General features: G+C 41.8%; 2 protein-coding genes across 7 annotated transcripts in view; one reads left to right on the top strand and one right to left on the bottom strand.

The window, feature by feature from the left end:
- Window positions 1–885: 885 nt before the first annotated feature.
- Window positions 886–11,935, top strand: ASTE1 (asteroid homolog 1). Its single transcript, XM_073222624.1, has 6 exons — window positions 886–1,949; window positions 3,086–3,199; window positions 3,341–4,666; window positions 9,764–9,974; window positions 11,055–11,115; window positions 11,747–11,935. The coding sequence occupies exons 3-6, from the start codon at window positions 3,362–3,364 to the stop codon at window positions 11,778–11,780; spliced, it is 1,611 nt and encodes a 536-aa protein (XP_073078725.1). The 5' UTR covers window positions 886–1,949; window positions 3,086–3,199; window positions 3,341–3,361; the 3' UTR covers window positions 11,781–11,935.
- The window catches only part of ATP2C1 (ATPase secretory pathway Ca2+ transporting 1), a 182,301-nt gene continuing 173,125 nt past the window's right edge, over window positions 11,413–20,588 (bottom strand). For all 6 annotated transcript variants that reach the window (XM_037009766.2, XM_037009767.2, XM_037009769.2 and 3 more), the window contains one exon: window positions 11,413–11,937. In XM_037009766.2, coding sequence (XP_036865661.1) covers window positions 11,842–11,937 — 96 coding nt within the window. In that variant the 3' untranslated portion in view covers window positions 11,413–11,841. The remainder of the gene's footprint in view (window positions 11,938–20,588) is intronic.

The following is a 20,588-nucleotide window of genomic DNA, read 5'->3' on the forward strand; positions in this document are numbered from 1 at the left end:
TAGTTTCTGTTATGCACACAGTACAGAGTAATCTCCCTGGATTGGAAACAAAAAGTGTCATATTCGGTTCAAACCTAAAATTGCATTTTAATACTAGCTGAACATAAATGTGTTATAGGTAAACCTGCAAATCCTTGAGCTATAAAGTATATAGCAGAATTATGAAAAGCAGGAGTATTTTACATGAGTATACGCATGGTAAAGTCAATTTTATTTCATCAAAATGTAAAATGTTTGTTAGTAATCATGAAAAGTGGGTTTTGTTTTAAATCGATATGAAAACATAATTTTAAATTGAAGGCTCTCTATGCCTTGGAGTCAGGTTTCCATATTCAACAATTTATAAGCTATAAGACAAAACCTATTGTAATGATAAAACAAGATGCCATCTGTGTAGTTTCAAGTACATGGTCAACTCGGCTTCACATGGTGGTTGCAGTTACAAAGATCCTCAGAATAGAACATAAGTAAATATCCATGTATGGCATTTGCCTTCTTGAAATAATGAATTTATCAGTTAGGTTTCACCCAATGCCAGAGGGAAGAAAGAGGAGCGAAGAGGAGGCACCAAATCACTAAGCATCTGTGTGCTTATGACGACACTAAAACACCATGAGCACTGACTGGGCTGGAATTTCGGAGCTGGGGCTCATGCTTCAAAATCCCTGAATAAATAAAAAATTGTATGGGATTATCAAAATCACAGAAAATATTAGTGAAATCTACTCCTGAAAAAAACCCCTGGAGAACAGGCCTCTCCTCGCATAAAAGTGATGTTTTCTGACCAAATTAAGCTGTTAAAGAAAACGTATAGGCTCAAAGCCTCTGCAACTTGAAAGGACGCTTCGTAGATCACCCAATAATTCTCTGTTTTATAGATAACATAAAGCTTCCTGTTTAGCAAAGGAGGCAGAATAGTTCTGAGAAGTCCAGTTCCCGGCGGCTGCTACTGGAAGTGGGTGTTTCCTCCAGCAGCGTGGAGGCAGCGGGCTGAGGACACGGAGCACCTCGGGCCCCGGTCCTGAGGCTCGAGCCCCACAGCCCGGCCTTTGAGCCCGTGCGGCCCTGTGCGCGCACGGCGCTGTCGGCCGCCGTGCAGGAGGCACCGCTCCGCTCGCCAGCGTCAGCTGGGCCACCTCCGAGGGGCTGGGCCGAACACACCTGATCTTTGTGCCCTGGGCGCCCAGCACACGCTGCTTCCCGAGGGGGAAAGCGCGGGCGGAGGGGTGGCGCGCAGAGAAGACCTGCAAGGTTTCTGAAGCCCTGAGAGGCGGGCAGCGACCTCGCCGCACGAACTGACGCTTGGCGGGGCAGAGAGCAAGAAGAGCGCGTCTCTCCCCGTCCGAGCCCAGCGGCGCTCTTCCCCGAACAGTGAACGAGACCCGGCGGCAATGACGCCAGCAGGGATCCAACCTCCAAGGGGAAGCCTTAGCCTGAAGATAGGGCAGCCGTCTCTAGCCTCAAGTTTTTACAGGGTTTGCACTGAGACCAAACAGGTTAACATTTACGGACGGGGCCCCGGCAACATTCGCGCTCCGGACTCGCGAGTCCACCCGAAACACCGTCGAGTACGTGCGGACCCGAGGCGGAAAGGCTGTGGCGCTGTTGCCGGGGAGACGGCGCGGGGCATGCTGGGAGACGCGGCTTTCGCTGCGTCGGGCGGAAGTCTGGGCGACCCGACTGGGTGAGGACGGCGGCGGGCCCGCGGGTCCCGCTTCTCTAACGCGACCGCAACTGTTTCGGCGGGTATTGCCGGCCTTCTTCAGCGACCTGGTGCCTCTGGTCCGAAGCATCTACCACCGGCGCAGCCCGTCGCCATTGGCCTCCCTGAGCCGGCTTCCCCGGGATGCCTTACGGGGGACTTCCGGTCCGCCGAGCGCGCCGAGCTTCCGGTTCTGCTCGCTCTTTCGAGCTCCTGTGGAGGGTTGCCGGCTGGAGGTTGGGGTAAGGTAGGTGGGGTGTGCCGCGGGCCCGGGCGATGAGGTCTTCTGAGGACCTGTGTATGAGTGCCTGTGAGTGAGCGACCGTGTGTGCGGGCCTGTGAGTGAGCGCTTGTGTGTGAGCGCCTGTGCGTGAGCGCCTGTGAGGGCCCGTGAGTGAGCGCCTGTGAATGAGGGCCTTTGAGTGAGCGCCCGTGAGTGAGCGCCCGGGTGTGAGAGCCTTTGAGTGAGCGCTTGTGAGTGACCGCCCGTGAGTGAGTGCCCGTGTGTGAGGGTGTGTGTGTGAGCGCCAATGCGTGAGGGCCCGTGAGTGAGCGCTTGTGAGGATCAGTGTGTGAGCGCCCGTGAGTGAGGATCCGTGTATGAGCGCCCGTGAGGGCCTGTGTGTCAGAGCCTGTGAGTGAGGGCCCATGAGTGTGTGCCTGTGAGTGAGCACCTGTGTGAGCGCTCGTGTGTGAGCGCCTGTGTGAGCACATGGCTCCAGCTGCTCATGCATCTCACGTCCCAGTGTGCACTGGTTGACCAGCCACTCTGTGAGGTCTGTATTTTGCTAGGGTGAACTGGCAGTCTGCTGGTGTAAGCTCTGCAGGACACACGACAGGTGTACAGATACAAGTAGTGTTCAGAATAGTACCATACTGCTCACATAGATGTGGCCAAGACGTGAAGTGCAAGGGGACACCCAAAACTGTAATCAAGGTAAACTTTAGTGCAACACCTTAAAAAATCTAAATAATGCAGAAACAAAATCCATGCTTAACAAAGTCTCACCATTTAAATACAGACAGAATCAGTAACGGTGCTATACTGAGTTGTGTTGGAGCCTGAGGCCAAAGGAAACACTAGTAATACTGCATCTGCTTCATCTTCCCAGATGACCAGTAGTTCCCAAACTCTGATGGTATCAGAAAAGAAAAGCTGGATCTATGTCATCGACCCTGCATACTTTAGTTAACTAAGCCCAGTTCTTTCTGATTTATTAGTAATGAGATTGAGAAGGAAATCATTTTTATAGCTTAGGACTTTTTACTTGGACCCCAGAAAAATATTCTGTGTTGTAAGGTGGTGACTGATATCTGTCTCAATTTCAAATTCTAGTTCTTTATTAGTATGTCAGTGATGAACTTAAACTGATTTTCCTTCAGAATCAGCAGCAGCCTCCATCCCTATCCAAAGATCAGACTTCATGAAACCAGAGTGTGTGCCTTATAACACATAGAGAAAAGAGAATGAATAGCTGGTGTTGCCTGGGGATCTAGGTAAGAATAGAGATGCTGACACCAAGTATGTGCTGTTTAAAAAACTCTTTATAACATTATCATCAATCTGAATGTACTGGAAACAATGACTTGGTTCCTATAACCAGCATCAGTTGAAAGTGTGTCTGTTGTTTTAAACAGGCAGTTCTTCAGATAGTCATCATGGGTATCCGAGGACTTATGAGTTTTGTGGAGGATCATAGTAATGAGTTCTTCACTGATTTGAAGCTGCAAGACACAAAAATCATCATTGATGGCTATGCACTCTTCCACTGCCTTTGCTTCAATTCAAACTTGGAGCTTCAGTATGGAGGGGACTATGATTCTTTTGCAGATGTTGTACAAAAATTCTTTGAATCACTGTTTGCTTGTAATATATGTCCATATGTTGTATTAGATGGTGGATGTGACATTTCAGATAAAAAGCTTACAACATTAAAGGATCGAGCTAGAGAGAAGATCCAGATGGCCCATTCCCTTTCTGTTGGTGGGGGTGGGTACGTATGCCCCTTACTCATTCGGGAAGTATTCATTCAGGTTTTGATCAAGCTGCAGGTGTGTTTTGTCCAGTGCTTTTCAGAAGCAGATCGGGACATTATGACATTGGCTAATTACTGGAATTGTCCTGTGTTATCATCAGATAGTGACTTTTGCATTTTTGACCTGAAAATTGGGTTTTGTCCATTGAATAGCTTTCAGTGGAGAAACATGAACACTATTAAGGGCACACAAGACTACTATATTCCAGCCAAATGCTTTTCCCTTGATGCACTCTGCCGCCACTTCAGCAATATGAATAAAGCTCTACTACCTCTCTTTGCTGTGCTGTGTGGAAATGACCATGTTAATCTGCCCGTCGTGGAGACATTCTTAAGTAAAGTACGTCTTCCTCTTGGAGGTACCAGTTCTAAGAGGAGAAGACACCACCGAATTCTGGGACTTCTGAATTGGCTGTCTCATTTTGCTGACCCTACTGAAGCACTAGACAATGTTCTGAAGTATCTCCCAAAAAAGGATCAAGAAAATGTTAAGGAACTTCTGTGCTGTTCCATGGAAGAATACCAGCAGTCCCAGGTGAAGCTGCAGGACTTCTTCCAGTATGGCACTTATGCCTGTCCAGATGCCCTGAATCTGGGTTTACCAGAATGGGTACTAGTGGCTTTGGCCAAAGGCCAGCTGTCTCCTTTCATCAGCGATGCTTTGGTGCTAAGACGGACCATTCTTCACACACAGGTGGAAAACATGCAACGTCCAAATGCCCACAGAATCTCTCTGCCCATCCGACAAATCATCTATGGGCTGCTTTTGAATGCTTCTCCACATCTGGAAAACATTTCCTGGAATGCATCGCCTCCTCAGCCTCTAGCTTTCAGTGAAGTGGAAAGGATTAATAAAAATATCAAAACATCAATTGTTGATGCAGTAGAACTGCCCAAGGATCATTCTGACTTGAACCAATTGACTGAGGTAAGTGTTGTGATACTAATGTAATTTTTATAAAGCACTATACAGGTTACAAAGTGCTTTCATGTATATTCTCTGTATATATAATAAACAGGTTGGTCGCTCTTTTGCCACTATTACATAGCTGAGAAAACCAGGACCAAAGTAGGTGACTATGTCATACTTCAGCTGGGGAGTATCCATGGTTGGACTCAAACCTAGATCTTTTAGTTCCAAATCTGCCATTTACACCTCAATAGTCTGTGTTATCTTTGCAGTTATTACACTGCTGTTGATACTTGCTACCAAAGAATGGGGTTATGTGGTTCAAAAAAAGGAAAAGGAAAAATTTGAGCTGCAAAAAAAAAGTGTGCATGTAGGCATTGATCATAGGCATAATTAACATCTCAGACTGCATCAGATGTCAATTAACAGATTAATACTGATGCTTGGATCCAATTTTTCATTTTTATTGATGAAGACCTTGTTTTAGGCTTTAGGTTTATGACATGGTGGTGATTTGCTTAGTTTGATATTGAAAACATTACCCTCAGTCAAACTCAGTGTTGCTTAAACCTGAATAACACTCAGACCAATCCCCTCTTCTAAGCAAAAAAATTCTTGTGGATCCAATGTTTAGTTTTTTATAATACTACAAAAATATATTAAAAATTAAAAATAGATGCAGAACTGCTTATGCTAACAATAAAATTTACAAATCAAATACAAATAAATTTATAATACCAATCGTAATGCCCATTGGAGATTTTCTTAGATCCAATTAAATATTCAAGCTCGCAAGACTGTCCTAGGCTGCTATTGGTGGCAGTCTACTCAAAGATGGAGAGCTGCAGCCATCTACACCCTCTGGCTCTCCATGGGAGGTGGTTTTACCTCCGTGGGGACATTTGGCAATGTTTGGAGACACCTCTGATTGTCACTGATTGGGCAGTTGGGGGGGCAGGTTGCTACTGGTGTGTTACTGGGGAGAGGCTGGGGATGCTGCTAAACATCTTAACAATGCACAGGACAGCCCCCAACAACAGAGAGTTATCTGGCCCACAATGTCAGTAATTCCAATCCTGGCCTACACAGCTCCCCATTAGTGATAATTCAGGCAGGAGGAAATAAGATTCACATTGGATGGGTACCAGAGCCTCCTTGGCAATGGGGACGGATTGCTAATGGAACAGGGTTTTTTGGGGTGATGATATGCTCTAATTAGTGATGTCACACAAGCTTATAAATATGCTAAAACCACTTACAAAGGGTGAATTTTTTGACATGTGAATTATATCTCAAAGAAAGAGAAAGTTCTTTCACACAGCCTCCTTCCCCACAGGATCCAGTCTTGTAACAATTCCATAGACATAGCTTCCCAAACCCCCCAAGGGATATGGCAAATTACAAGTCACTGTCCTATGATACAGTGTCCTCATCGAATATTTACAGTCTATCTATAGTTCAAATCTAGATGCAGTTTTACAAGTCATCTTTATCATGCCAACCAACATAGATAACTTTATCATGTTTCCAGGCTCACAGAACTAGAAAGTTGAGTATAGGTCAAATTCCAAAGAGAAGGGATTTATTAAAACTTTATACACACGAATAAAATTTATATTAGTAACATTCTAAAGGATGATGTTTTGCTGAAATTACATTTCTACTCACAATATAAATGGTGGTATGTTGGAGTGTTTTTATGGCTTTTTGAGAAATTATTAATGTATAACTAAGTGCCCTTATTTGAAGTTTGCACTTTGATGAGTTTTGATGTTTACATATGTGAATCTCTCCTGCAATTAAAATAATGTATTCACTGTCCCCTAAGTTTCCTCTTACCTCTTTGCAATTCATCCCTCCGAGTATGTACCTGTAGCAGAGTGCACAAATAATCATATAGCTTGATGAATTTTCACTAACTCCACACTTCCCTGTAAAAGAGCACCCAGATGAAGACTCCAGCACTCCAGAAGCTGTCGCCATCATCTGGTTCTAGTCACCTGTGCTCCTCCCTGTTATTGCTATCCTCAGCTCTACCAACATTGAATAGTTTTAACTGCTTTTATACTTTATAAAAATGCAACTGTACAGTTATGAATTCTTGCATGTGGCTTCTTTTATTCAACATGATGCTTGTGAGATTGATTCATCCTCTGAGTAATGTGGTAGGTCATTTGTCATTGCTGTATATTACTACATTGTCGGAATATTACCACAATCAACTCTGCCATTTTATAGCTGATAGGTATTTGGGTAGTTTGCAGTTTGGGCTGTTATGAATAGGGCTATGAACATTCTAGTGCACATCATTTGTAAAAATATGGACAAATTTTTACTGCATATATACCAGTGGAATTGCAGGGTCATAAGATACACACATGTTGAGCTTAGAATTTGCTACTAAATGGTCTTGCAAAGTGATTTTACTAATTAAATGTTCCCACCAGCAACTTAAGCGTGTACTTCTTACTTTACCCCCTTGCCAATACTTGGTATTTTCTATCCCTTTAAAAACTTTTAGCTCCTCTGATGGTTTTGTAGTGGCATCATTTTAGCCAATTTGGTAGGTGTTAATTTGCATTTCTCTAATGACCTATTTGAACACCTTTTCATGTGTTCATTGGCTGTTTGGATATTCTGTTACATAGTTTCTGTTCAAAGTCTTGCTCGTTTTTCTTTTGTTTTCCTGTCTATTTCTGTGTACAGGTCCTTTTTCAAATAACATGTACTGTGACTAGCCTCTCCCATTCTGAGGGCTGTGTGTTCACTCTAGTATGTTTTGATGAACAGAAGTCCTTAATACAGTGTAATTTAAATATTTATCATTTATGGTTATCACTTTTGTGACCTACTTAAATTACTGCCTACTCCAAGGTCATGAGAATTTTTTTTGCCTTTCACATTTAGATCGACTATCTATATAGAACTGATTATTTTGTGTATGGTGTGACATAGGGCTCAGGACACTTTTTCCACATGAAAATCCAGTTGACTTAATGAGTGTAGCATGCTGATTGTACTCCTTAGTGATGAAACAAGTGTTTTTATTACTGTGTTCAGAATAGGATGAAATTTGACTCTGAGCAGTGATATCATTTGGCTTTCCTTTAGCATAAACTAATAAATTTCATATTTAGCTCAATGCTGTCAGTTCTAATTAGCCCATGAGAATTCTAAATGGTACCAAGTGCAAATATGATTCCAAAGAAGAATGCAGGCACAAGTATAGAAACTTTGTGGCATTATCTGTTCATTTTGTTTTTCTTAACATGATTTGGTAATAATACTTGTCTGCTTTTTGCCAGCTGTTTTAACAGGAACTACAATCTCTTATTTAATTCCCACAGCAACCACATAGGGTAGGGTTTCCATTTTAATTATTAGTTGGAGTGGACAGTGCCACTTAGGTCAACCAGTGAGAGGTTAATCATAAGGAAATGGAAGTGAATCATTCTGGGGAGTAGAGCTGGGCCAAGACCAGCCTCTCCAGTACCTCTGCCCCGCAGTGGCAGCCTCTTCTGCAGGCTTGTGCTGTCCTTCCCCTTGGGTGGGGAGGGGAAAGGAATGGTCATACAGGGTAAAATTAACCATATTTGAGGGCTGTGAGCAGAATAGTTCACCCTTTGGCTAAAAATGTAGGTTCCAGGAAACATCTGTGTAAGTCATGACAATGCTTATTTTATGGATAGGTGATCAGACTAACTGTAGGAAAGCTCAGAAACCTGCCCAAGACTGTACAGTTAGTGAAGGATTGAACATCTCTGAACTCAAAGCCCAGATTCTGCTTTGTTCATAAAACTATTAACCTGGTGAGAGAATTCAGTAATTTAAGCATTGTATGTCAGAAAAGGATTCATTACTTTCTTAGCTTTGCTTGGTGTTTTTCGACCTGTTGAGATTATGGAGAATAGTTTTTGTTTTACTTAGATAAGTAGATAAGTAGTTAATGATACTTGCCATGGGGCGTTTAATTATACTGTAAAACACATTGCATATTTCTCATTTTTAAAATGTCAGGTATTAAATTAAAATCTACTTATAAATCATTGTATTTAGTGTTCTCATGCACTGATGATATTAACTATTTTGTCAATTTTGACATGTTTTATTTCAGGTTACCAACTCCGTTCTCGGCTGTGAACACATCTGTTGACTAAAACTAAGTGTTAGGTGCTGAGAAATATGCCAGACTCTCATTCTTCCAGAAAGTCAAGAAAGAAATCTTTTTCTGGCTGTGTGCAGACACTAGGAATACAACTATTTTTTTCTTTTAAAATCCTACAAAGTCCCCCTGGAGATGCCCTTTCCATAGCCCTAATTTACCTACCTGTGAAATGTCTGACTTGTAAGGTCCTTGTAGTTCTTAAGTCTTAAGATTCATTAAGGTAAAATTATCTCAGTAAGTCCAAAGCCCTCGTAGCTTCTGCTTGCTCTTAACTTGAAATGCACCCTCTTTTCATGGAGTGAAAGTGAGTGTGATTTGTTGTTGCAAACACAATGCAGACAGTCCTTTAAATATTTGTCTCCCTTGAGTATCCCTCATCTACAGGCAGCCACCCAAGACAGTCCCTGTGTGGGAGAACACGGGCAACAGGACACTGAGCTGGGTAGGGGCATGAGACAGGACCCAAACAAGCGGAAGCTGCATGACATGCTACAAAGGATGCAGATGATCTAAGTCTGCTTTCTTCTAGAGGTGATCAGTAGTGGCATCACGGAGAAGGTGGGGCCTACATATTCACTGGCAAGTAAGGGAAGGGTTGAGTGTACATCTGTTTCTCAAAACAGAATAGTTAAAATGCAGATTTCTGGGCTTCCCTCAGATTTACTAAATCAAAATTTAGGAGGTAGAGCTGGAGAATTGAATATTTAACAAGATTCCTAAGTGATGTGCACACTCCATGCTCCCCAGCCTCCACGGGAGTTGATATACCCACACTCTGTGAACTGTATTTACTAAGCACCTTATTAGTGCTCTAAATGCTTTGAGTGTGGCCTGTTTTTTCCACAGGAAGAGACTGACAGAGCAGTTTCATTTGCATTAAAATCTGTTCATATTAGAAAAACAGTATATTCCCCAAAATAACTTGCAGGATGTTTAATATATATTTTCAGCTCTCCTTGGCTAGACGGCAGATACTTCTGTTAGAAACACTGAAGGTGAAACAGCACATCCTGGACCCTGTCCCTGATACACTGAAGTTGCCCATTGCTATCAGTTGCTACTGGTTGCAGCACATGGAGGCCAGGGCAAAGCTCCATCATGTCCAAGCCTTACTGCTGGGGATGCTGACAGGGCCTTTGCATGCCATGATTTACAGCTCTGGTAGGTATCTGGAAATTCCAGGAGTATATTTTTGCACTTTACTTGCTTATAACCAAAAGTTTAAATGAATACTCTTGGATCATTTACCTCCATCAGTTATATCAGAACTTAGAAGTGGAGGCACCAAAATACCGCTCACTCAGTGGTGGATACTTTGAGCACTTCCATGTAGCAGGCTTGGTGCCGGAGGGCTCAACTCATCATACTGCCTCCTACATGCTGTGTGGCCCCTAGTGTTTGTGTCCAACATGTGACTGCCGGCTGCACTCGGTGTCCCCTTCCCTGTCACAACAGCAGCAACATTGCCACTAGATGGCACTCAAAATTGCCCATGGGTAAGAATTCCGAATACCTACAACCGCAGTAAGCATTCACTCTTGCACTGTTTCTTTACATTTTTTTCTGATGTGAGCTTCAATTAGTATGTAAATATTGGTTGTAGAAAGAGCAATTTCTTTTAGAGAAATACTCCTTGACACTATCTCATCTGCATTTAAATAGTGGGTGAAATGTTGATGCATCAGAGCACTTCAGTTCTCTAATGGTATCACTGTCTTCAGAAGATTGTAAATGCTGTATGTAACACTTTACCCAAACATGTTATCACACTCTAGAATAATAGAACATATTAGCTAATTACTGTTTAATATAATAGCTGTTAGCCACATATGGCTCTTTTAAATTAAAAATTCGACTTTACAGTGATGCTGGCCACATTCCAAGTGCTCAGTAGCCACATGAGGCCATAGGCTACTGTACTGGACAGCGCAGATGTAGACCGTTCCATCACTGCAGGAATTTCTGTTGGGTAGTGCTGCCCTGGAATTTACTTTTTAAAAAGGTTAAATGAATCAGCAAACACCCCACAACACCTCAAGGGTGAGTGTAGCTGTCAAAGGGACTGTTATATGACAGGCAACTTCATGGGAAACAAGGCCCATCACTGGTTGAGATGCAAGTTTAGGGTATTTCCTTTCATTGAATAGTAAAAACAGTTTAAGAAAATGCTCGGAGCATAATCCTGTTTTTACCTGAGTCCAACAGAAGGGGCAAGTGAAGGGTCTGTTTCTTTTCTTTTAGGAATTGTGGACTCTGCAACCCTGGCAGGCTCAGTGCCTTGCTGCTCGCTAATTGGTAAAAGGTGGGCCTTCTTTTTATTACTTTCAGGTTGGTCCAGATGTCATTTCACGTGCCCCTGCTCGAACAGCCTCAGCAGTTTACAGCCGAGCACACGGCACTCTTCATTCCCTTGGGCTGTAGCTCTTACCCCTTACCCTCTGCTATGTGAAGAAGCTGATGCTTGGCCACATTCTCCCTTGAGTCATATGCTTGTTTTCCTCAGTAAGACAGAAGTTAAAATGTGCTTTGAGCACGTGGCTGTTTAAGTGCACTATATTATCAGGGTCTCCACGAAAGGAAGTTTAATGGAAGAGAACAGTAAAGAGAATGATATTTAATAGTAATTAATATTTTTCATAAAGACAGATTTAGGGCTTGGAAAATTCAGATGCAAGTATATTTAAGGTCAGATAGGAAGAGCCATCTTAGGGAAAAAATTAATTTGGGGTTGAATAAAGTTTTCATTAAAAAGGCATTTCAGTTTATACAGCAAGGCTTTTACACTGATGTTCAAATAGTAAAGAGCCAGAAGAGAAAAGCGTTTTGGTTACTTAAACTAATCTTTATGGAACTTGAAGCTTTATATATTGAGAAAATTACAGGCTGATACAATGGTTTTGGAAGTACTGCCCTTGGCTTGTTTCTTTGTCTAGAGAAGGAAGTTCTGCGGGAGAACAGCGGCGCTAAGATGCTGTATGAAGAGTTCCAGAGAGTGAAGGAGCAGGCGCAGCCAGGCCCAAGGCTGGAGTTAGATGCAGCTCACGTCTTCTGTCAGTGGCAGAGCTGTCTGCAGATGGGGGTGTATCTCAATCAGCTGCTGTCCACTCCTCTCCCGGAGCCGGACCTAACTCGGTAAGCACCATGGGAAACTAGTTCAGATGGCTGCACACAGAATCAAATACTCTACTTACATAGAAAGTTAAGAAGTTATTAATCTTAGTATAACTGCTCTTGCATCCCTATTAAAGCTAAAGAGCTAGAAACAGGAAAAATATTAAATATTAAATTCTTTCCATATTCCCAAAGAAAAACTGAGTTCCTTGAAGTAAAAACAGGCAGTTGTTGGTCGGATGTAACTCATTCCCCCATTTCCCTCAGGTCTGGGTGTCACTTCATAGACACTTTCAGGTCATCCTACTGAAATATTGCGCTCTACTGCTAGTCACTTTAGGCCTGTTACTCTCTTGTATTTTTGTAATTGCACATCTTACCACTGGCATATTGTTCATGTGTTCATTCAAATATTTATTCAAATATTATTAAGTCATATATTAAATATTCTGTGCTAGGGTATAGTGAACAAAACATTTTAAAAATCTCTGCTGTCATGAGCTTTTTATACTAGTGAGAAGATTATTCAATGGTAAAGTAGATTTTATCTAGGTTTTCGTTTTCCAGGCAAGTACAAAGAAGGGAAGCAGCCTATATGCCAGGAAGTGATTATAACATTTGACTATGGAGTCTAAGCTGGGTAAAAAAAGGACAGCGGTAGGTTGTGGACTAGTGAAAAAGTGGTAGGATCCACACACTGGACATTCTTGTGATTTTTCTATCCAGGAGGCACTAGAGGGAGTGAGGAAGATAAATGGGAGATGGTTAGAAAATAGAGCTTTGTCCCTCTCCACTGGAATGTAAGCTATGTGAGGGCAGGGACTTGTCCATTTTATTTGCTGTGTAGACCCAGTGCCTAGCATTTAGTAAGTACTCAAATATTTGTTAAGTAAGTGATATGTGGAGGCATACAAAATATACTGGTGAGACTTGTTTCAAGGTAAAAAGCTATCTAGCAGTAGTGTTCATACATCTCTGGGCTTCATCTCTGAGCTAACCCCTAGAACCCTCTACCAAATACAAGGTTAACTGGCCTTTGACTCATGGATTCTTTATTCCTTTCCTCTAATAATTTAGGTCATTTTTGACTGGATCCTGTCCAGTTACCACAAATCCCTTTAAAACAAAACAGGAAAAACAAGACCCAACAGTTCTCTTAATAATTATTTCAGCAGGAGGATTGTTTTTGGCATTACCAAGACTTTTTAAGTGATAATTTCACTGATTGAGTCATGGTTCTACATCAGTTACTAAGGCACAGTTGAGCAACTCTGGCAGCAAGTTAAAAATTTGTGGCTTCCTGTTACTCCCATCTTGTACTGTGAAGTAGATTTTTAGCCCAGGTGAATGAATGACCTTGCAATTGATGTCATTAAATTTTCTCATATTTCAACAGATTGCCTGTTGTGTTTATCAAAGGCATTTTTAATTCCTTTTCTTTGAAGTGTCAAGAGGCCTGCTCTACCTTGGGCTAATTGAAGAACGAGCAGGCATCGTCATTTCATGTGTTGGTAAAAAGTTCTAAATATTGCCAGCCAAGACATAGCAACTCAGTTCTTTCCTTTAGGAAGGGACAAATTATTAAGTAATTTTATTAATCATTTTATAGAAGCAAGGAGAGCTCTTGTGTTCAGACGCCTCATTGAAGCCACATAACAGTGGGTTGTCCCAGTGTGCTGAACCTGTCCTTAAACAGGACTCTTTTCTCCCATTAAATAGATTGTACAATGGAAGCCTGGTGCACGGACTATACCAACAACTGCTAATGTCAGCCTCTGTAGAAAGGTTCCTGAGCTTGTGTCCTGAGGCAAAGCAACTTTATGAACATCTTTTCAATGCCATGAGGTCATGTGCTCCTGCTGAATTATTCCTACCAAAGGGTAAATTAAATTCAAAAAAAAAGAGGCAAAAGAAACACGGAACCAGCTGGTCAAAGACCAGAGTGGGAACCACCTCAGACAGTAGACGTTGGTACGAGGCAAGCAATCGGTTTGGGCTATTAATGGCTGAAAATTTAGAGGAACATATTGAGGGCTCAGAGCTGGAATAAATTCAGTCTGCCACCAGATTATGTAATTCTTACTTAAAATTTTTGTTACCTTCCTTGAGATGATTAACTTTTTCTTTAGAAATAACCTGTTAGGGGACTAACATTGCAATAGATAATCTTTGAGTTCCAAGCTATTTTGTATTCTACTTTTAATAAATACAACCTGATATAAGAAATTTCTGTATTTCTTGAACACATTTTAAAGCATGGTTGTACTTCTCATGTTCCATTTCAGTAAGTTAATAATGAAGTCTATAACCTTTAAATTGCAGCAACTCAGATTACTATGTTTTCAAAAAGAAGTCCTACCTTCCATTATTTCCTGTAAGTATAATCTCAGTTACTACTTCAAAGAAATTTTTACAGCTGTTTCCTTTTCATCCTTTATTATGAAAGGTCTGGGTCTTAGAAGACAGAAGTGAGGATGCCTGACAAAAATCTATGTGCAGTAAAATAGACCATGGCAGGGATGATGAGCACATTAGATTTGTTCCAAGTGTTAAAGCGTGAGCTGAAACCAATGGTCCCAACATAAGAAACAGCATCCTGACCTGCTAGATCTAGTGGAGGAGAAGGAAACACTAAGAAGTTAAAATTTTAGATAGATGCAGCAATACCAGAACCTAGACCATTTGTTATACTGCAGGTTCTGATCCATTAATGGGATGTGAAATGAATTTAATGAGTCATAACCAGCATTTGTTAAATAGAAAATGTCAGATATGCATATCATATTAGATGGTTGTGCAACATGTACAATCAAATCTGTGGATTGCAGTCAAAAAGACTCTGAAAGGCACTGCTCTGGAACACAGTAGAGGCTGCTAAAGTAACAAAAACCAGAACTGGGAAGGTGCTGACCAGTTCCAAATAAAGAACTTGAAAATAAAAAGGTGGAAAGAATGTATCTGTACCTTCTGACAGGTGTATTCCATCAGTAATAACACATGATGTTTTGAACAGGCCTATCTATGTTCAGTTCCTAACATTTGGTTAAAAAACTCCACCAGTTTCCTAGGAAGCACCATACTTATAAAGGAATCAGGCCAGCCAGTGTTACTAACAGTCAAGTGTTGACTGGCTTTAGCCATTAACAAACATCAAACAATCTCTCATGCTTCTAAAGTTATCAAGCTGGCTTCTATTCCAATGGTTCTAGAAATAAGAATAGCTTTGTTTATGTAGGAGTGCATGGGGCTCTGCATTAAGATTGTTTTCTGTGTGTAAAGAGATGGTCACTCCCAGAAGAATCAAGAAAATAGCAGTCATGTGCCCCTATTTTTTGAGAAGACATGTATATTTCTAGCAAATAGAGGACCAGATGGGGACTGTAAGCATGTAAGACCTTTGTTATATCAAAGTTCTCTTTTCCTTTATTCCTGGAGTTAGGTGGGGCCAATCTGGAAATCATGCCAATATGAGTGTCTTATTTCCTGACTTAGCAACATGACTTTTTAAAACCACCAACCTGGCATGAAAAAACATTCATTCCCACTTCCACTTTAGCAAATAACTGATTTGACAGGCACCAAACTGAAGAGAGTATGGGTGCAGAGTTTAAAAAGTCAGCTGAATTACATAAGTTATCTTTTTCTTTCATTAAAAAAGTTTTCTTCAAGCAGTAGAAAGAGGCCCTCCTTCAGGAGACACAGAAGTCAGGTTCTCTTCACTAGCCATTGTGATCAGGGCCTTTCACTTGAAATTAACCAGGCTTATAGTAAAGGAGTTGAAACCTAGTAATGTCCATTAATTTTTACTCTTAAGAATTCAGAAGTGTTACCTACATATATTCTCTGTATATGAGATGGAGAGGTCACAAGCACCCCATAGGGTATCTGGGGGTGCAGAATGACAAAGTGCAGACTGACTTGTAAGGTCCTTGTAGTTCTTAAGTCTTAAGATTCATTAAGGTAAAATTATCTCAGTAAGTCCAGTAAGACTACAATAAGGAGACAGCAGTCACCAGGACAAGTAGAGGTTAGGTCAGAGGGTTCTCAGATCTGGCTTTTGAGGTTGGCTTAGAAGACAGGAATTTGGATGAGGTACAGGAGGCAATGGGAGTACCTGTGTGTTAGCAGAGTGTCACACATTCCATATTCCATTTGGAAAGTCTGTTTCCTGTGTTTCTAATTAAGTCTTCAGGTCACTCCATTCTAGCTAATGAAATCTCACCTAAGGCTTTGGAAATAGAAGTCTTCAATTAGCATGTTAAACACCAAAAGGAATTCTGGACAGCTAGGATAAAGTTTAGGAATGAAGTTGGAGAGAGAAAAACACTAATATTATTGTGTGTTTATCTGCCATAAAATTGTATTTCAACTTTATTTGTACAAGCCCTTTGAGACAACTGACCTAGAAAGTTTAATATATATATTTTGTAAATATAAACGCAAAGCCTTTCATAATAAATGATTATACAAAAAAGGAATTCAAATTAATTTTACTATTTGACTTTGGATTTCTAATTCAAATTGACAATTTTAAAAGATGAAGACCTTTATAGCTAGAAAGATCTTAAAATTGTCTTTTCCACCTTTGTGCATGAAATGTCAATGACTATGCCTCAGTTACTATATCTGTGAAAAGGGGATCAGAACAGTTCAAATCATTGTCTAAGGATAAAATGAAGTGTACTTTTAAGCTACTTAGCATGGTGCCTCGCACTAAGAACAAGCACTAAGTGATAGGCATTTTGTTATATCCACAAGAAAGCCAGAGCAGAGCAGGGGATCTGGGAGGTGAGCGCTCAGTAGAAAGATGGAGGCACCCTGAGACCAGCGGCTACAGGGCAATGGCAGACTTTTACAGAGGCAGAGGTCAGCACTATTAAGAATGCCTGAGATGAGAGGGCAAGAATGTGAAAATTAAAGACCAAAGCCACACTGCAAAGTGCCAAGAGAATGGGGTTAGGCAGCTAAGCTCAACCTCAGAAAATAGTGAAAAAAGCCCAGAAGGAACTATGCCTACGTGAGTACTTGGGCCCCGCCTACCCTTTTTTCTAGTTACCAAGGAATTTTCTGTATAGTGTTTTTAAACCCAATTTGAATGAGCCATGGACATGTTTAAAGACAGGAAAAAAATTACGAGCACTGTGGATAAAGTGAAGGTTCCTGTGGCCAGGAGTGTGGACAATACGTTATTGACTCTATATAAAGAGCCCCGCCCAGTGCTCTGGGCTGCACGGTCTGGGAGAGCAGAGTCTGGAGTGGTGGCAGCACCGAGGACAGGGAACAGAGGCTGAGACGGCTGCAGAGGCAGAGAGGCCCACAGGCAGAAACTGGCTTGCTGCGTGCAGACTCGCTGAGAGGACAGGATTCTAGTAACTGACCTGCCACCGTGGGACTACAGTTGGCCATAACCCTTTCACCCCAAGAACATTCCATTGTCATTCTTTGGTCTCATTGCATAGTGAGCTTGCCTGAGGCTGAAACCCATTGACAAGACAAGCACCTATTACCATTTTCTGTAAGCTTCCTCTTGCAGCTGCCAGGTCTTCTGACCCGACCCCACGCCCCTAAGGAGCCAGAGCCCCTTCTTCACCTCAGTGAAGCACCTGGAGCGCTCTAGGCACTGCTCTCCAGCACACGCTCTCCGGCCTGCCCACCCACAGCAGCGCTGGAGAGCGATCACTCCCCAAACCAGGAGAGACTATTTCACTTTCATGAAAGGACAGACTTTCACTAGTACCTGACTCCAGAGTGACCGTGTATTTTCAGTGAGGTGGACGGGGGTATTTGGTCTTCACTTTATTAAATCTTTTCAGTGATGCAATTCAGTCAGGACAGCTAAAAATGATTCTGCACCTCGTACCAATTTGAAAGTACTTATTTTGAAATCATATTTATTTCAGACAGATATATTTAAAAGATGCCTCCCCACTTTGAGCAACAGCTTTCTGAGCCCATACAGGGTAAATTGTTTTGGTATTTCTTACCAGGTTTACACAACACTAAAATTCAAGCCCCACCCCCCATCTATAAAAATCCTAAGAGACAAACTCATGCTGAAGAAGGATGTTTTAAAATTCAAAAAAATGACCGCACCAGGCCATGGACTAGTCCCTTAAAATGGGAGGGTTGGTGGTTTCCCTGGATTCAGTTTTCAGGGATGGAAATGGCATTCACATGAACAGGCTGCAGAGCACACGCACACACTTTTATTTCTAACTAGCCCTGATCATTATATATACCTAATTAAAATAATATTCCTAACTAGCCCTGGTAACATTGTAGATACTTGCTTAAAATAGCTAAATCTTTCTCAGTACACATATATTACTATACATACACACACACGTATACACATTTTAAGAAACAATTTTCTCATTACCACCAGAGACACTTGGAGATTTCTGTGTACAAGGTAACCCACTGTCGTCAGGATCAGAACCTAGGAATGCTTTTGCCAAGGGAATAAAAACCTAATCAGACTATTCCAAGACTGAATGTGAAAAATTATGGCATGTGAACTACCATTACAAGATTGGAAAGCCTTTCAGGTGTGTTTTTACCTATAATTAGTGCTTTTTGGAGGATTAATTGAAGTATTGTCTCCTGATAAACTACCACGTGTCTGTCCAGACATCACTTTCCCTGTGGCTTCCTGTCTGGTTCATGTGTCACATCCTAGGGAAATAAAAAATATTCATTCACAGGAAAAACAAAGCCTACTTTGCAGCTTGCTCTTCTGGATACAGAGTAATTAACTGTTTTTTATGCTAGAGGAGGGATTATGTGGGTTATCTCGCTCTGAACTTGCTCCAATGTGAAAACTTTTTCTTGAATACATATTAACAGTTCTCTGGAAAAAAAAAATGGGGTTTGTAAATGTATCAATGAGAACTGCTTAAAATTATTGCTAGAATTGTTAATTATGCAGCATTTCCATGCCTTCACTAGAACAGTGGCAATTAGCCTGTTGTCTGATTTCCTATTCATCTGCCATCCATTTGTGCAGGATAGGGTGTAGCTGAGAAGTGGAAGCACCTGGGGTTCTAGTGTGTTCATTCATACCTTTTAGGCACTTGAGTGAAGACATCCGGTAGGCAGCTGGATCTTTATCTGGAGCCTAGGTAAAAGGTCTTTGGGTGCTGAAATTATGAATGCTTTCCTTTTCTACTCTTTTTACAGTTATCTCCAATGAGTATGCTGTAGAGTTATAACCAGAGAGGTGTAATAATTGAAGTCTTTAGGAAAGATAGCATCAAGAGAGCAAGCTCATTAACTAATGTTCCCTTTTCTTGCCTGAAGAAACTAAGGAAACGAGGTATAAAAAAAATGGTGATCAGGTGGCCTTTGGTGTGAAAATGTGGGAATGGTGCCCTCCAGACCCAAGTTCCTAGGCACAAAGTACTGCAAACCCACATGCTCCCAGATGTGTGCGAGCTGCTCAGACGGCTGACGAGCCTGACCCTATCATAACCATGACCTACTTCAGACAGCCAGAGGCCGACTGTAAGAGGGCTTCACTTGAAAATACTGTCCTAACTCTACCTTAAAAATTGATAAATTCCATGCAAATATGTTTTGGTTTAGAATGTTCTGTTCTGAGAAAATGAGTTAAGTGTATTGTACCCTAAGACTGCGCTGATAGGGTATTTTGATTTCTATTCTTACTAAACTTTATCCTAAGCAAACTCATATACTGTTGCTACTCAAGGTAAGGCTGTCTGTGTTTCTGTTAGGAGGAAACACCCCATGAAAGGGAAGCCCCCACCCCTCTTGTACATCTAAGAGGGCGGGACGGGGCAGGCAGAGCAGAGAGCAGCAGACTACAATAAAAGCACGGGTAGGGGATGGGGCTGTGCGTGAGATGAGAAACGCAACCCCATGGGCGGCAGGTCAGAACCCTCCACCCATGTGAAGCCCCAGAGCCTTGGCAAAGAGGTGGAACTGACAGCAGCTGGCATGCCCCCCTTGTGGGCGAAGTTCTGAGAGCAAAGACTGACTTTCTCCACACAGGAGCTGGCCAGGGTGGAGACGCAGAGGCGTCCCTGGCATAAAATCTGTATTGAGTGCACACATCCCAGAGAACATCCTGTTGGGAGACTGAAGGTCACTTCCTTTCTGGTCTACTGAGCACAGTGCAAAGATCTGTTTTCCCTTTTGAGTACCTACCTGAGTAGACAACCTTTTTTCCATAAAGGGCCAGTCATGTCAACATTTTGGGTTTAGTGGGTTATATGGTCTTTGTTGCAACTACTGACCTTCACTGCCACAGCGGGAGGGAGTGGTGAACAATGTGTGGGTGAGTACGCACAGCTGTATTCCAGTGAAACTTAATTTAAATTCAACAGCAGACGGATTTGGCCTATAGGCCACAGTCTTGTCAACCCCAAAACTAAATAGCCACACGTGGGTGAGCTAGGGAGGTATTAAACTTGTTTCCCTAACTTGTTAACAGCTTTAGCTAATTCATAGGCCACCCAGACCTCCATATAGAAAGATATTCATAAATTCTAATACAATCCTATTATACAACCATATGGATGAATATGAGAAAAGAGTATGAAAACATACTCATTTATAACTCCCTAAAAGTGATCTAATAATGCTCAATGTAGTTTGTCATGTCTTTCCTATACATTTTCTACAATCACCTACATCACATATATT

This window comes from Manis javanica, chromosome 15, assembly GCF_040802235.1.
Source record: "Manis javanica isolate MJ-LG chromosome 15, MJ_LKY, whole genome shotgun sequence".
Taxonomy (NCBI): Eukaryota; Metazoa; Chordata; class Mammalia; order Pholidota; family Manidae; genus Manis; species Manis javanica.

Bases quoted from the DNA above. Each gene is read 5' to 3' on its own strand.
- ASTE1 (XM_073222624.1), top strand. From the start codon at position 3,362: ATGGGTATCCGAGGACTTATGAGTTTTGTGGAGGATCATAGTAATGAG. The intron at 9,975-11,054 runs GTAGGTATCTGG...CTTTTCTTTTAG, and splicing joins TGCCATGATTTACAGCTCTG to GAATTGTGGACTCTGCAACC. The intron at 11,116-11,746 runs GTGGGCCTTCTT...TTCTTTGTCTAG, and splicing joins TGCTCGCTAATTGGTAAAAG to AGAAGGAAGTTCTGCGGGAG.